The sequence below is a fragment of the Canis lupus genome, chromosome 37 (assembly GCF_003254725.2).
Source record: "Canis lupus dingo isolate Sandy chromosome 37, ASM325472v2, whole genome shotgun sequence".
In the NCBI taxonomy this organism is placed as follows: Eukaryota; Metazoa; Chordata; class Mammalia; order Carnivora; family Canidae; genus Canis; species Canis lupus.
Window position 1 is genome coordinate 22,915,437 of NC_064279.1, and position 15,171 is coordinate 22,930,607.

The 15,171-nt window shown below is 43.2% G+C and overlaps 1 protein-coding gene across 15 annotated transcripts in view; it reads right to left on the reverse strand.

Moving 5' to 3' along the window:
- Positions 1-5,422, reverse strand: part of FN1 (fibronectin 1) — a 66,671-nt gene extending 61,249 nt beyond the window's left edge. For 6 of the 15 annotated variants that reach the window (XM_049106430.1, XM_049106423.1, XM_049106421.1 and 3 more), the window contains exons 1-5: positions 5,189-5,418; positions 4,216-4,344; positions 3,160-3,297; positions 1,533-1,664; positions 431-568 (exon numbers count right to left, since the gene is read on the reverse strand). In XM_049106430.1, the coding sequence (XP_048962387.1) occupies positions 431-568; positions 1,533-1,664; positions 3,160-3,297; positions 4,216-4,344; positions 5,189-5,345 (694 nt within the window). In that variant the 5' untranslated portion in view covers positions 5,346-5,418. Of the gene's footprint in view, positions 1-430; positions 569-1,532; positions 1,665-3,159; positions 3,298-4,215; positions 4,345-5,188 lie in introns of all 15 variants that reach the window. The other 9 variants (XM_049106425.1, XM_049106419.1, XM_025442127.3 and 6 more) reach the window with 6 other exon arrangements.
- Between the last annotated feature and the right edge of the window lie 9,749 nt (positions 5,423-15,171).

A 15,171-nucleotide genomic window follows, 5' to 3' on the forward strand; every position in this document is an offset into this window, starting at 1 on the left:
AAATCTTTAAATAAACTTCAAACATAGAACGAAACCTAAAACTTTAGAATTTTCCTCCAGTCTAGGTCAATAGTATCTACATGCCCAAAGAGGTGTTTGCATGTTATTTTAACGATTTCTTTGCTCTTAATACTTGGAAAATATCTCAGTGATAATTTAAACACTTGCAACTGATCTTCAAGTCCATAGCACAGTTGGCATTTGAATGACTACTTGGGTTCCTTCCTTCTTAGTAGCTGATTGCCTAAGACCTTATTAAACTCTTTACTTTTCTTTGAAGAAGCAGAATAAGTTGACTGGGGACATCCAAATGTTACCAAAGCATCCTGGTAAACTGGGTGTGCTCCAAGTGACATCATATTACAATTCTCTCTAGGAATCCAGAAAACAATACCTGGCCTCATCTTGAGCATAAAAAGTTAAAACATACTTCTAGAAGTACAGGTGATACGTCCACTGCCTTCTCCCAGACAAGTACAATCCACCATCATCCAGCCTTGATACGGCTTTTCCCAGGTCTCTCCAACAACGTAGGAAGTCCCAGCAGCGTGATCAAAACATTTCTCCGCTGTAGGGAAATTTGGATGAAAAACAGGGGGAAAAAAGGGTTATTTTGAATTGTGCAGTCTCCTTGTAATTTAAAGTATATTGTGTAAGCAAAAATCCAGCCACATTTTTTTTAAGTGGCACTCTGTTCAAAAAGAAGGGCACGCCCTGTAACTAAGCACATAGTAAGTAACCAAAGCGAAAGAAAGCTCAAGCCCAGCTGGCAGACAGAAATTCTGTTCTCCTAATAAGTACATGGACTGCATATACTCAGCTAGCACCACTGTTCACACCAGTATTTCAGTGAAAACGATCTAGATATGTGTTCATCTGTGGGAAACTATGCACAATTCCAATCTTAATTATGAATGGGTTAAAAAAAAAAAAGATGAGAAAGTTGTTTAAAATTTGATTCCTGCAAAAACAACTATAACACAAAGCAAAATAAAAGCTATTGAATTAATAAATAAGAAGTAAACAGTGAAATTTATAGGCAGAAACTTAGATTTGTATTTATAGAGTTCAATTAAAGATTGAGGCCAAAAGAAGCTCAAAAATGTTTATTTTGAAAAACAAACAAACAAACTACCAAGGTGTGATAGAGCACACACAATATTGTTTCAGCCCAGCATGTTCCAACATAGGAATGTGTCAAAAGTGCCATCTTTTTCCTTTTAACTAATTTACATCTTGGCCAAGGAGAAATCTGAGACCAAATATTAAACCAAAGAAATGACTTTTTCCTAAATCTTTCAATTCTATCTTGTGCTTTTGAAACAAAATTAAGACTTTTATCAATGATTTGCACTTTCTGATCTGACTCCTTCAGAACTACAGATTATAAAATATTTCAGTATTTGAAATGAAATTTCCATTTCATTCTTTTTTGAATTGACATTCAGATCCCGGGTCCCCGTGGATTTTCATTTAACCCAACATTTTGACTCTGCCTCCCCACCTCTCATTCATCTCTCAGAGTCACACACCTATGGGCTTGCAGGTCCATTCTCCTTTCCCATTACCGAGACAGACACACTCTAACATGTAACCACCAGTCTCATGTGGTCTCCTCCAGGTGTCACCGATCTTGTAGGACTGACCCCCTTCATGGCACCGGTCTGTTCAAGACAAAAGGCAAATGTTAGAGAGAGAGAGAATATTAAAAGAAAGAGAGAAAAAAGAGGAGAGGGAAGGGGAGGGGAGGGGAGGGGAGGGGAGGGGAAGAGAAAAGAGAAGAGAAGAGAAGAGAAGAGAAGAGAAGAGAAGAGAAGAGAAGAGAAGAGAAGAGAAGAGAAGAGAAGAGATCTCATGTTCCATTTGGGTAGGTATTTAGGTTGGCCAAAGTAAGGACACAGAGAACACCTTGCCCATCAGAAGTAGGGGAAAACTTAACAAATCTGGCCACTTTGGGTCATTCAATTAAATGTCTTAATTTAAGCATGATGGGAAATCACACAGAAAACTGAATGGCAAGAAAAGGGGTCATAAATCCTGGTTCCTCAGAGAGATCACAGGAAATTGGTCCTAGAGCAGAAAAGAAAGGCTGGCAGGCATGACCTCCACACACACACAGCAGGGTGAGCCCGATTAAATGACAAAGCCACATCACATTGGGCATAGCTTTCCAGCTTTCAAGAGTGGGAGAGCCTCCATTTTACCTGAAGACAAATATGTCATATTGGCACAAATCAAATAGACGTATATACCTCGCAAGTAAGGCAATCTGGGTACTCTTCCAAGCTGTTAGGCATAGTGGCACATCCAAAGGCTGAATGTCCCCTCGACTACAAATGCTGTGGACCACTGAGTCTTAAGACTCCCAACAAACTTGAATAAACCCTAACGTTAAATATGGGAAAAGCTGATTGGGTCCGTTCACAAGGGACTGCTTTGTTCTTTTGGAGAGAAGCCTTTCAAGCAACTTATACTTAAAGGATGGATTAAACAAACAAAATACTTTAATGGAGCCTGTTGGTAACCCGGGGAATCATAGTGGAAAGACTGCCTTGGCTAAACTAGAATTGATGAGAGTCAACAAAGTCCCCAAAGGTCTTTGGAAACACTAGTAGGCTAATCACTCCATCCTACCTTTGGGAATAGAGATATTTGCTTCCTGGGTAAAAACTATAGGTCACAAAGACGCCAGACTGCATCTGTGAGATGCAAGAGGTCTCTGCCTCACAAGCAAGAAGAGCACACCCCACGGTGGCTAATTCACTCTTTGTGACCATCTCCCAATCACTGAGGATGATCACTTCATCAGGCTGGCTTGAAGATGCCCAGGTAATATATAAAATGGACAATTCCTCTAAGTATGTCTTAACTGAAATGGAACTCAAGAGATCCCGTTGGTACTCGTAACTCCACACAGGCTCAACACCATTTCCACCTGGGCACAGAGCCACCTTCCAGAAGCCCTGGAACCAGCCGGGTGACCACATCAGAGCAACTGGTCACGGGGAGGGGGGTGGTAAACCAGTCATGCGTAACAGAAAGCGACAATGATGGTACTGGAGAAATTCACATATATGATATTTGAGCGTCTTTATGGAATGTCTTTCTTACTTGACATAAATGATATTTTAGCATCATTTCACGGAATGTCCTTCTTACTTGCAATGGTGCAGCTAATTCTTCCACGCCCAGCTCCGATGCACGTACAGTCCCAGATCATGGAGTCCTTAGGGCGCTCATAAGTGTCACCCACGCGGTAGGTGTTCCCCGTGTACTTGTCAAAGCAAGTCTCTTCAGCTGATGAGAGAAGGAAAGTCCACGTGGGTCTCACGTATGTAAAAGCATTTCTATTCCACTAATCCCATCCAGAGAAACACTCACTCCTCCATTCTGAGTAGCATGGTACAACCGAAGAATGTGAAAACATTTAAATGGGAGATCTAGATTGTGCCCCAGGCTTTAATGAAGCCTCAGCGTTTGAATTTTGACCAGTTCTCCCAATTTTCCGTAAATTAACTTCTATTGTAGAGGCTTCTCAGGCCCTTAGGAAAAAGCTGCTGGATTGTGAAGGAAGGCTTCAGATTCCGATCTCTGACTCAGCCAGCCAACCCAAGGTCCACGGAAAAGCAAACAATGTGAAGAGCCCCACCTCCCACCAGGCACTGTCATTTCTTAATCCTACTATTTCCATGTCAGCCTCACCAGTGCTCCTCTGTAGGAGTTGCCATGATTAACAAGAAACAGGACAATGGTCATAAAAGAACGAGAACTTTGAAGCAAGTGATTAGTGGTTTTTGGTAGCTGGCAAATCACTTTATAATATAGTGCCCAGAGAGTTTCCTGGCCCATAACCTTACAGTTGAAAATCTGAAATTCCTTTCTAATAAATTAAAAATTTATAAGCATTTTTTTTTTTTTTTGGACGGGGAACACAAAACCTTCCATTTTCTCATCAACAACTTTGGGAGAATAAAACAAAAAGAAGACTCTAGGGACTACTTTGGGATACACCGGTTCTTTTGTTTTAAAGGTAGAAGTAACACGTGAAAGGCAAATGGAAGCGGTTCTTAACACTTTTTAAAGAGGAAAAGACAGAAAATTGTACTGGGGAAAAGGTGTATGTATTTTTATTACCAATGCTAAGTTTAATTAACAGGTACCAGTTCCCCATACACTAAAGGATTCCAACTGCCAGGCTCTCCCCCCCCCACTTACGTTCAGGTTTACTCTCGCAGTTAAAGCCTCGGCTCCCTCCGTAACAGGTACAAACCAAGGCATTTCCCAGGTAGGTGCGCTCCCATTGTTGGTTTATCTGATAGTGTTTCCCATTGTCGTAACAGCCAGCTATAAAGGATTGAAGAAAAAAAGTTATTCCATCTGCATGCCCCCTTTCTTCCAAAGTATGGAATTTTCTTGCACAGCTAAATGGATGACACTGAGCAACAAACATAGAAAAATAACTCACTCATCAGAACATCAGAATTAGTATTCTGATAACAATATTCCACAAAAATATAAGAAATTAGCTCCCGGAAGAGTTAACCACACAATCTGCACACGTAGATATTTAGGTATTCCTTCCCCCCACCGCACCCTCCCTCATCTTTTAACTTAGCTAAATGTTCTACAGTGAGGTCATTTCCATCTGGCCAGGGGTCTACATCAAAGGAATGGAAACATTTTGGACAGCAGATACCTGCAAGGACCTTCAATGCTTTTGGGGTGGGGTGGGGTGGGGTGGGGTGGAGAGCACGTCAAGAAGGGCTTTAAGCAGTTTCCGTTAGCCCGGGCTAGGGGAGGGTGTGTCTCTGAAAAGCTGGGAAAGGAGTTCCCATCTGTGTTCTTGGAGAAGGGGCCTCAAGGGCCCCCAAAGCGCTCTCAAGTTGGTTAGCAGCCCCGCAGCTATCTAGCAGCCCCCTCTCCCCCCAATTCCCAGTTCAAAAATACTCAGGTATCTGGTAGCCAAGGGAGTCAGGAGCGCAAGGACCACAGGGGTCCCCCAGGGGTCCCCCAGGGGTCCCACAGCGAGCACGCTTAGGCCGGCCTCGGCTCCCTCCGCGGGGGGCGGGGGGCGCGGGGCTGCAGGGGCGCCCTCCCCGCGGCCCCCTGGCCCCGGCGCTCGCTCGCCCCGCGCGCTGCAAACTTCGGCGCGAGTCGGCGGGCGGCGCGGGCAGCTCTCGGTACTCACGCTTGCTCGGGCCGCCGGCCGCGGGGCCCTGGGGCTGCACGATCTGCTGCGCCTGCCTCCGGCCCCGGGCGGCCCCCGCCGAGCGCAGCGCGGCCCCCAGGGCGGGCACGGCGAGCAGCAGCAGCAGCCGCAGCCGGGCCCCCGGAGCCCCGAGCATCTCGAGCGCCGCGCGGACACGCGCTCAGCAGCGGGCGACAGGCCGCCGGGCCGGGCTCCCGTGCAAGCGGCGGGGGCGGGGGCGGGGGGCTCCCTGCGGGGCCGCGGGGAGCGCGGGGGCCGGGCGGGCGGAGGGCGAGACGAGGGCGAGCGGAGGGCGGGACGGGAGGCGGCGGCGCTGCCCTCCTCCCCTGCGGAGCGCAGTCGGCGCGGGCGGCCGAGCCCGGGGCGCCCGGGCTTATATGGGACGGTCCCCTCCCGCCCCCCGCGAGGCCCGGGGCGCCGCGGAGGAGGGACGCCCGGCCCCCGCCCCCCTTCTCCCCTTCCCCCCTTCCCCCCGCCCCCCTTCCCCCCTCCCCCCCCCCCCCCCGCCCCCGGCCGCCGCCGCCGCCGCCGCCGACCGCGCGCCCATTGGCCCGGGCCCCGGGTGACGTCAGGGGGGCTGTGGGTTCGCCGCGAACAAAAGAGATGCTGATCGCCCGCCAGGACCCGGGCCGGACAACTTTTTTTTTCGGTTTCCTTTGCGGTCGTCAAACTTTCTCGGGGCTGGAGGGGGAGGGATGGGAAGCGGCTGGACCGGGTAGACGGCGAGGAAGGGGAGGGGCCGGGGCGCGCGGGGGCCCCGCTTTCCCCTCCTCTTTTCCTGGGGGCTGCAGCGGGGTGGGGGGGGGATGAGGAGGAATCGCATCACCTCTGGAAAGGAAAAGGTGTGCTCGCTGGAGCGTACTTCGCGGGGACGCAAGGCCGTCCAGGGGCCACCTCCGTGCAGCTGGAGGGACGGGGCTGGCCCTCCTCCGGCTCCCGCTTCGGTCTAAAGTGCGCGACTTGGGACTCCCTTTCCTCGCGGCCGCGGCGCCCGGTCCAGGACCCCCAGCACCCCTGCACCCCTGCATCCCCGCACCTCCTGCACCCCTGCACCCCTGCATCCCCGTACCTCCTGCACCCCTGCACCCTTGCACCCTTGCACCCCTGCATCCCCGCACCTCCTGCACCCCTGCGCCCTTGCACCCCTGCACCCCGCACCCCCTGGACTCCTGCACCCCTGCACGCGGCTGGGGAGCGCGGGAAGAAGCCAGCGTTCAAGGAGCTTCCACTAAGCATCTTCCATGAGTTTCTACTAAGTTCTCCGGGGGCCCGGGACGGTCTGGGACAAATTCAGGAGAAGCTTTTTTTTTTTTTTTTTGGAAAAAGACAAAGGAGCACTTTGCGTTTCAAAATGTGCAGGGAAGCCCGTCTTGGCTGCGGCTGGGGCGCCTGTTTCCACTCGAAGTGCAGTCAGTCGTGGACGGGCTCAGCGCTGCCAAGTTGGACGGGCTGCGGGGGAGAAAGGGCTTCCAGTCGCTGCCCCGGTTCACCAGGCCCGTCACACCTGGAGACAGATCTCGTTGGGCTCCCCCAAAGCTAAGGCCATTTACAGCCTTCCTTCCCGGAGTCCCTTCCTCGCTTTGATTTGGCATTTTGGGGGGTAGACATCAGTTACATCACAGAATGAATGCCCTTCCCCTGGCCCCTGCTGCCAATCCCCCCCCACCTTATATTTCAATTGTTATGTATTCCAAGAATGTGGAAGGTTCCCATTTAAGGTTTCTCCCTCTTTCCCTCTAAAGGCAGAGCTGAAAGACTCTAGCATTTAGCAACTCATCACGTCAGACTGTTTTCAGACCAAGTCACACTTGCTTTAAAAGATCTTCAAAAAGAGGACTCTACAATTTTCTTCCCCAAGCCCCAAGAGACCCCAACTCAAAGCTCTGCCCTCCAGTCGTGTTAGTGGTACCGACCTCTTGTTTGCTTTGAGAACCTATGAAAGCTACTGGCAAAATGTTTATTTCTGCAAGTACTTGTTTTCTCCAAAAGTTCCACCTCCTCTAACTGCCACGGGGTAAAGAACTCTATGGTCTATAAAATGCCCAACACATCAAAGACACAAAACTAACATTTGTTTTTGTTAACGCACAGATTAAAAAAAAAAAAAAAAAAAAAAAAACCACAGCAAATATCAGTTCTTACAAACAGTGTAAAATAACTTCATGAGTAATCTTGGTGACCAACATTTCAAGTTGAGAGAGTGCCATGGATTTCCCCAAATTTAGAGTCCTGTCTGGGCTAGAGGTTTCTTTTTTTTTTTCTCATCATCATTTGACAAAGGAGTTTTCTCTTTCAACTATAAAAAGGCCCCTTGTAAAATTCCTAGTAAAGTTCTGGGAAGCCAGAGGTAAGGATACCTGGAAATCAGGCTGTAAGCAAGATAAACCCAAAGCTAAAGCTTTCTTAAAATACATAGATTCTGGGGGAAGGAAATAAGTGGTTAGACAAATATTTTGTCAACAAAAAGCATGATAGTTTGATATATTTACTGTACTCAAAATACATTAGAATAACATGCATATGAGAGCTTGGGGGAAAAAGGACCGCCCTACATTTTAGAAGAAACTTTTGTACTTCAATCTTACTGAAAAATAATTTGTTTGAGGAAATCGTGTATCTCTTATAAATTATAAGCAAAAATATGAAAACATTTAACTGAATTTTGTGGGACTGTTTGGAAGTTTACCCTTTTACTTGAAATTTTTGGTTATTTTTCTTTACTTTGCACACAGAGACATTTCCTCAGTTAAGATAACAAGGCTTGCTTTGGTATTCTTTTATTATCAAAATCCCTGGTAACTCTGTAAGTCTATTATCTCCAACTGGAGAGATCATTAAATATTGAAGACCTCACTGACTCTGTTCTAACTCAACTGATAATGCCTGGGATCCCAGACGCCCTTGCATTTCTTAAGAATCCTGGGGACTCTTGACAGGGTGGGTTCCACAGTAGTAAGTAGCATCCTACCATACGCTTGGGTTTAGTAGTTAGATCCTTGGGTTTCTTTTTCTCCTCTAGGTTTGGAGAGGGAAGTGTGACAAGAGATAGAAAGTAAATTCATAGGGGGCTGGAGCGGGGCCCAGGAATTGACTGTAAATGGGCAGAAACCTTACTGGGGGGTGGGGGGGGGATGAAAAGAAATGTTCTAAAACTAGATTGTGATGGTAACTGCACAAATTGGTAAAGTGACTAAAAATCATAGAGTTGTACACTTCACATGGGTGAAGTTTTATGGTACATAAATTACACCTTGACAAAGTTGTGTTTTAAAAAATTGATCAAAAAGTCTTTTTACTTGCACCTCTTCTGATTTTGTTTCAAGGACACACTCCCAAGAGGCTGCAGCATACACAAGGCAGCCTCCTTTCTTCGTTTTTTTTCTGAGAGGAAGCCTCCCTTTAATAAGGAGCGGGTTCTTCCCTCTACCCCAGAAACCCCTTAGGAAACCCAGGATTTGTGGGATGGCATATATGTTTCGAGACAGAACAAATCCTCACTTAGAACAGTGCCCTGTTTCTCCGTGGAAATGCCGTGGCGATGGGGCTCTCCCAGAATTTAGAACAACTCAAAATGTCAAGAACGAAAAGATGCACATGTCTGTGTGTGGGGAGGTGGTGAAGTTGTTATTTGGATGTTTCCTTAGGCAGGCGGTGATTGGGGATTATGAGCAATTATGAAATCTGAACTGAATTGACTTCATTAGTTGAAGATCATGGTTATGCACAAAAAGAATTTATCAGATCCAGTCATTTCAAGAGGATTGAAATTAAAACAATTTAAGGGCTAAATTTATTTTTTATTTATTTTTATTTATTTATTTTTTTAATTTTTTTAAGGGCTACATTTTAAAAGGCAGGTTTTTTTTTTTCCAAGTGAAAATGAGTTTCCTTTAAGAGTAATACACACATTGCAGACAATACCCTTTCGAGTTGAAACCCTGGCCTACTAAAAAAAAAAAAAAACTATCCCTGATAAGAAATAACTTCTGACCCAAAGTTTACCTTAAAGGAAGGTAGGCTGTTTTTTTTCTGAAAACCTTTGGCTTTTATCTTGTTCTTCATCTTTCTGGGTCTGGTTAGAAGGGAGGCCATTGACTAGTGACCTTTGGAACTTTCTGCCTTCAGAGCCCATAGTGTCTTTTTCTATTTCATGGCTTTCTACAGGAAGGAAGGCTGGATGGAGATAAATTGCAACAGTTTTGTTTCTTTATCTTGATTGTATTTTTGTCTGCAGGAGATCCTTCCCATCTTCTTCCCTTGAAAGCAGCCAAGCTTGCAAAACTGCTACTGGTTAAACACAGGTGTGAGAAGGAAAAATAAACTGCCCCATGGGCAGCCCTCATGGGCAGCCTGTCTGAGCAGTTTGTCAGGGCGCCTACAACCAGGGGGAAAAATATGTGATAAGGGCTTTAAATTATACCTTGAAAGCTAGCCAGTTTCCACTTAATAAGCATTTTGTTTATATTTTAAGTTACTTTATTATTTAATCAGCACTTTTAAAAGCCTTCATCTGTGCCCTTTGTTTTTTACCAGGAGCACTCTTTTCTCATTAAAGTAACTCCCAAAAGGCTTTTTTTTTTTTTTTTTTTGCAAAGGAGTCTAATTCATCCTGGAACACTTCACCAAAACTATGACAGAGAACGCTCAGCTTCCCAAGGTAGGTAACAGTTTCTGGGAGAATTTTTATTTTTGTGCATTGCTCCTTTTTCCGGTTTTACTTTTATTTTATATTGGTGGCTTTAAAGATTTGTTTCGAAAGGCTGAATTTTTGTTGTTGTTGTTGTTGTTGTTTTGTTTTTACAAACTTAAAATATTTTTTAAAACACGTCAAGGATTTCCACTCCTTAAATTATTTTCCATCCTTTTACATTCATGTACTTCTGGTATCTCATATGCAGCTAATCCTGAAGGTTGTGTCAGATGCTTAAAAATAACTGTACCCATTATCTCTTAAATAAACTTTCAAACCAACAAGAGTATTGCGATAATAGGTGGTCAATAGGTGATCATTCTATCGACTCTTTTTAGTTGATTAATTAGTTATAATAAAGAGATTCAACTGAATTATAAAAGTGAAAGTAAATACATCTCTAAATCTATGCTGACCATTTTCTAGATAATTTTAAAATACTCTGTTATTAACTCTGAACATGAGATGCAACAGATAGATACTTAAGATCACTACTAAATTGGGGTGCCTGGCTGGCTCAGTCAGAAGAGTAGGTGATTCTTGATCTCGGGCTTGTGAGTTCGAGACTCATGCTGGGTGTAGAGATTCCTTAAAAATAAAATCTCAAAAAAAAAAAAAAAAAGGAAAGAAATTTTAAAAATCATTCCTGGGTCAAACATGGAAAACGAGGCAAGCTCAAGTGCCAGCATCAGGTCATGGAGATTCCGGGCACCTGAAGAGAAATACATTTAGATTTCATTAAGTACTTACTCTGAGCCAGACTCAGACTCTATACTAAGTGCTTTTTTTTTTTTTTTTTTTTTTTTTTTTTCATTCAACCATCAACAACCGTCTGAAATAAATACTGTCCTCTGCTCAGTCGCTCTTACCGACAAGGTCTGAAGCTTGGAATGATGTTTTGTGAATCACCAGCCTTGTTAGAATTATGATACCACCTAATGATCCTCCTCTGGAATGAAGGTGTGGGCAAAGCAATGGGCTGGAGAATTTAGAGGCTGATTGCTTCAGCAGGGGACAAATTTATTCAGAAGATGTCACACAGGACTCTATAACCTGATACGTTACTGTTTGTCACCTGTGGTATCCAGGGCCATTCTTTTTGTGAACCAGTTTCCTTCAAACCGTCCAACTATGGATGTTCTGAATCGCACAAGGAGGACTGTTACCCCGGGCCCCCCAGCCTACAAGCATGCTGGAGCAGAGTCTCTGTCCTGTTTACTCTGTGTGCCCAGCACAGGGCACAAGGCACTATGGGGTAAGCACTTGGGATGATGAATGAAAGGAAGGCAGGCTAGATGATGAGCGCTCTCAAATTATTCACATTTGGGGATTATTTATCCAGCTGATCCCATTACTAAGTGCTCTGCATGTGTTATTTTAATTTATTGTCAAAGTGACTGCCAGAAATGGATATAAATAGCCCCAATTTTCTCTCTGAGGCTCAGAGAGTTTTGAAGATGGTCCTTAAGCTTGTGCCGTAAGGAGAGGGACAAAGCTGGGACTTCAGTCAAGAGCTTCCTGATGTAAAATCCATGCCCTTCACCATTCACCTCATTTAAGTTTTAAGAAATCTGGAAAAGTTCTTGGATGGTTACTTATTTTTCTGGTCCCCCCAGATCTCCATGCTGGTCCCCCTCCATCTCCTTCACGACCTTGTTCTGCCCTGGGGGCTGACCCTTGGACTAGACGAAAGACTCCTCTGCTTCCTGGAGGCCTTCCGTGCTCCCTCTCCAGGGCCACGGTTCTGATGGCCCCTGCCTCTCTCTAGAACATGCATTCTCGGAGGGTGAAAACTGGTTCTTGAGGTGTGGGTAGGGGTTAAAAAAAACAAACAACCCAACCCTACCTGATAAAATCTTTTTTCTTCATTGGTAATTTCTACCTAATTTATTAGGTAGAATTTGGATTAGATTTAATTTTTGGAGTGAGGGAGGAGGTTGAGGTAGATGTAAGAACTATAAAGAAATAGCGGAGAACACTGGTCTGGAACCACATTGTCTGCCAGACTGATCTCTGAAGCTCCAGCCCTCACTGGCTCCCTCCTATGATGGCAGCCCTCGTAGTGACAAGACTTCACACCTTGCTGGTCCCTCGGGGTCTCAAACATCCCTTCATCCCTTGGCTATTCCCTTGCCTTTTTACCAGAGCCTTCACCAATGTGTTTCACGGGAAATTATTTGAATTCTGTTTCCTGATGAACTCTGACAATACAGATGCCAACAGTTTCTAACAATGACGAGAATAGTTCACATAAGCTATGGTTTAGGGGCACCTGGGTTACTCAGTGGTGAGCGTCTCCCTTCGGCTCAGGGCGTGATTCTGGGGTCCTGGGATTGAGTCCTGCATCGGGCTCCCCACAGGGAGCCTGCTTCTTCCTCTGCCTGTGTCCCTGCCTCTCTCTCTGTGTCTTTCATGAATAAATTAATAAAATCTTTTTTTAAAAAAAGGTTTTTTTTTTTAATATAAGTTGTAAATTATAGCCAAACAGATGTAGGGAACATGAATTCTTTTTCAAACTTAGCAAATAATATGACTCAGTGCTTTCTCCTTGTATTTCCCATGTCTTGGCTTTTTTTTTTTTTTTTTTCTCTGTTTGTCTCTCTGGTGAATACGTGCCCCTCAAATACTATATCTTTCCCAGAGCAAAATGCTCTGATGACTGGAACAAATGATCTAATGGCTATACAATTACAAAGAAAAGAAAACAAGATTTTATTTTTAGGTATGTATGTTTTAACTTCTTGACTCCCTTGGAAATTATTTGACTTATCTACCAAGTAATTTGTTCATACAAAGAAGTTGGGATCAAGAGCTTTACCACCCCAGAAACAGAAACTGATCTTTAAAAGTCCCTCATGAATCTACAAATGTCATATATGTAAAAGCTAAGAGTTTTTACACGTTTTCCATATATGTAAAGATGAGTTTGGCTTTTGAATGCATTTAGATTCTGAAATAATTTAGCTGAGAGCTTGTAAAGTCAAGGAAAGTTTATTCGATTGCTCTACTTTTGCAAGCAGTGAACTCCAAAGCCTTATCAATAATCAGTGTAGATTAATTCCTTACGCAGGAGCAAAACTTTCTTGGACAGATCTTATGGATCAGTAATCATAGCCTTTCAGAGACTCTCCATCAAAAACACGTAATAGTCTGTTATACTTTTCATCTTAAAAGACAACATGATATTTAGGAACACAATTTTTTATAAAACGTTTTGAAACATCCCATATCGTCATATCGTGTTCTGATGTTTCAGTTTACTCATCTTTTAAAAACTGAAGAACCCATTTACGTTTAGGTTAATTTGGAAACTAAAAGCAATTGTAGTATCTTTGTCAGCTCTGTGTGATTCATTACAGCTCATCTTAAAGATACTTGCTCATTTATCCTCTAGTTTTTACAGCACAGGGGTCACATTTTTGTCAATATGTACAAAATTCTTGAAGGATTCCTGATAGCTTACTCACACATTCTATTGATTTTCCCATTTTCTTGGTCCAATTCAATTCTGAAGCAGAATAACCCAAATGTATACAGGCCCAAATTATAAATTCATTTCAGTTTGGAAGGGAGCAATACCAACCATGAATTCTAGTTAGAACATCACATTTGTTCTGATACTTTCTAACCTCTTCCTCTCTGAGGAAGTGAGTTTTTCAACTTAGGCACATGATGTATCAAATTAGAAGATATTCTCCTTGACTTATGAAAATCTTTGTTTTTTCATTATATGTTTCTTTTTTTTTTTTTAAGACTGATTTATTTATTTGAAAGAGAGAGAAAGAAGCTCAAGTGTGCAAATGAGGGGGGCAAGGCAGAGGGAGAGAGAATATCTGAGCAGACTGCCGCTGAGGATGGAGCCCCAGGCGGTGGTGTTCCATCTACAACCCGTGAGATCAGGGCAAAACCAGGAGTCTGGATGCTTAACCGACTGAGCCACCCGGGCGCTCCCATTCTCGGTTAGTTATTAAATTTGTTTTTTAATTGTGGGCTAATTAAAATCACCTGAAGTTATGACCTAGACAACTGATTCTAATATTCCAGCAAACTGATTTTGGTTATTCTCAAATAATAACATTATTTAGAGAGAGCTATAATGAGAGAATTTTTAAAAATTTAAAAAAACATGGACAAACTGTTTTCTCTAAAATGTTCCTTTAAGATTTTTAACAGTTTAATGGTATAATTGACACATAATAAACTGCACATACTTAAGAGTACAATTTGATAAATGTTGGCCTGTGTGTACACTCAAGAAATGATCACCACAATTAAGATAGTGAACATATCCATCACCTTCAAAGGTTCCCTTATTCCCTTGGGCAATCCCATCCTCCTGCCTCATCTATCCTCAGGTGACCACTAATTTGTTTTCTGTCACTATGGATGAGTTTGCATATTCTAGAGTCTTATATAAACAGAGCCATACTGTGTGGAGATATATATCCACACACTGTATGGACATTCATACAAATGAGTATATACACATATATTCATTCTTTCTATTACTAAATAGTATTCAATTAAATAAACTTTGATGTATTTGCCTATTCATCTGCTGATGGACATTTGAGTGGTTTTTGATCACTAGAAATAGAAACCATAAAAAACATTTGCATGTGAATGTTCTTCTTTTGGGTAAATGTTTAAGAGTGGAATGGCTGGATCATATCATAGGTATATTTTTTAACATCTTAAGAAAATCCCAAATGGTTTTCCAAACTAGTTGTACCATTTTGCATTCCCACCAGCAATGTATGCAGACTGCAGTTTCTTAACATTCTTGTCAACACTAAACAATGGTCATCTTTTACATTTTAACCATTCTAATAAATATATAGTGACTTTATGATTTTAACTTGCATTTTCTTAATGACTAGTGATGTTAAGCATCTTTCAATGTGCTTATCTGCCATTTATATATCTTGTAAAATGGCTGCTCCAAATTTTTTCTCATTTTTAAGCTGTATTTTTGTTGTTGAGTTTTGAGAACTTTCTATGTATTCTAAGATACAAGTTATCAGATACATGCTTTGAAAATATTGTCTCGTGGTATATAGCTTGTCTTTTTTTCTACAGTGGTATGTTTTGAATTGCAAAATTTTCCAATTTGATTAAGTACAGTTCATAGTTGTTGTCCTACCTCATTTGTTTGGGTTTCTTATGGTTTATTGTCCCTTGTTACCTGATGTCTTGCATCTTGAAGACTATGGTTTCATATACTTTTTTTCTCTCTCCCTCTCTCTTGAGAGAGATCAAGCTCTCTCTCTCC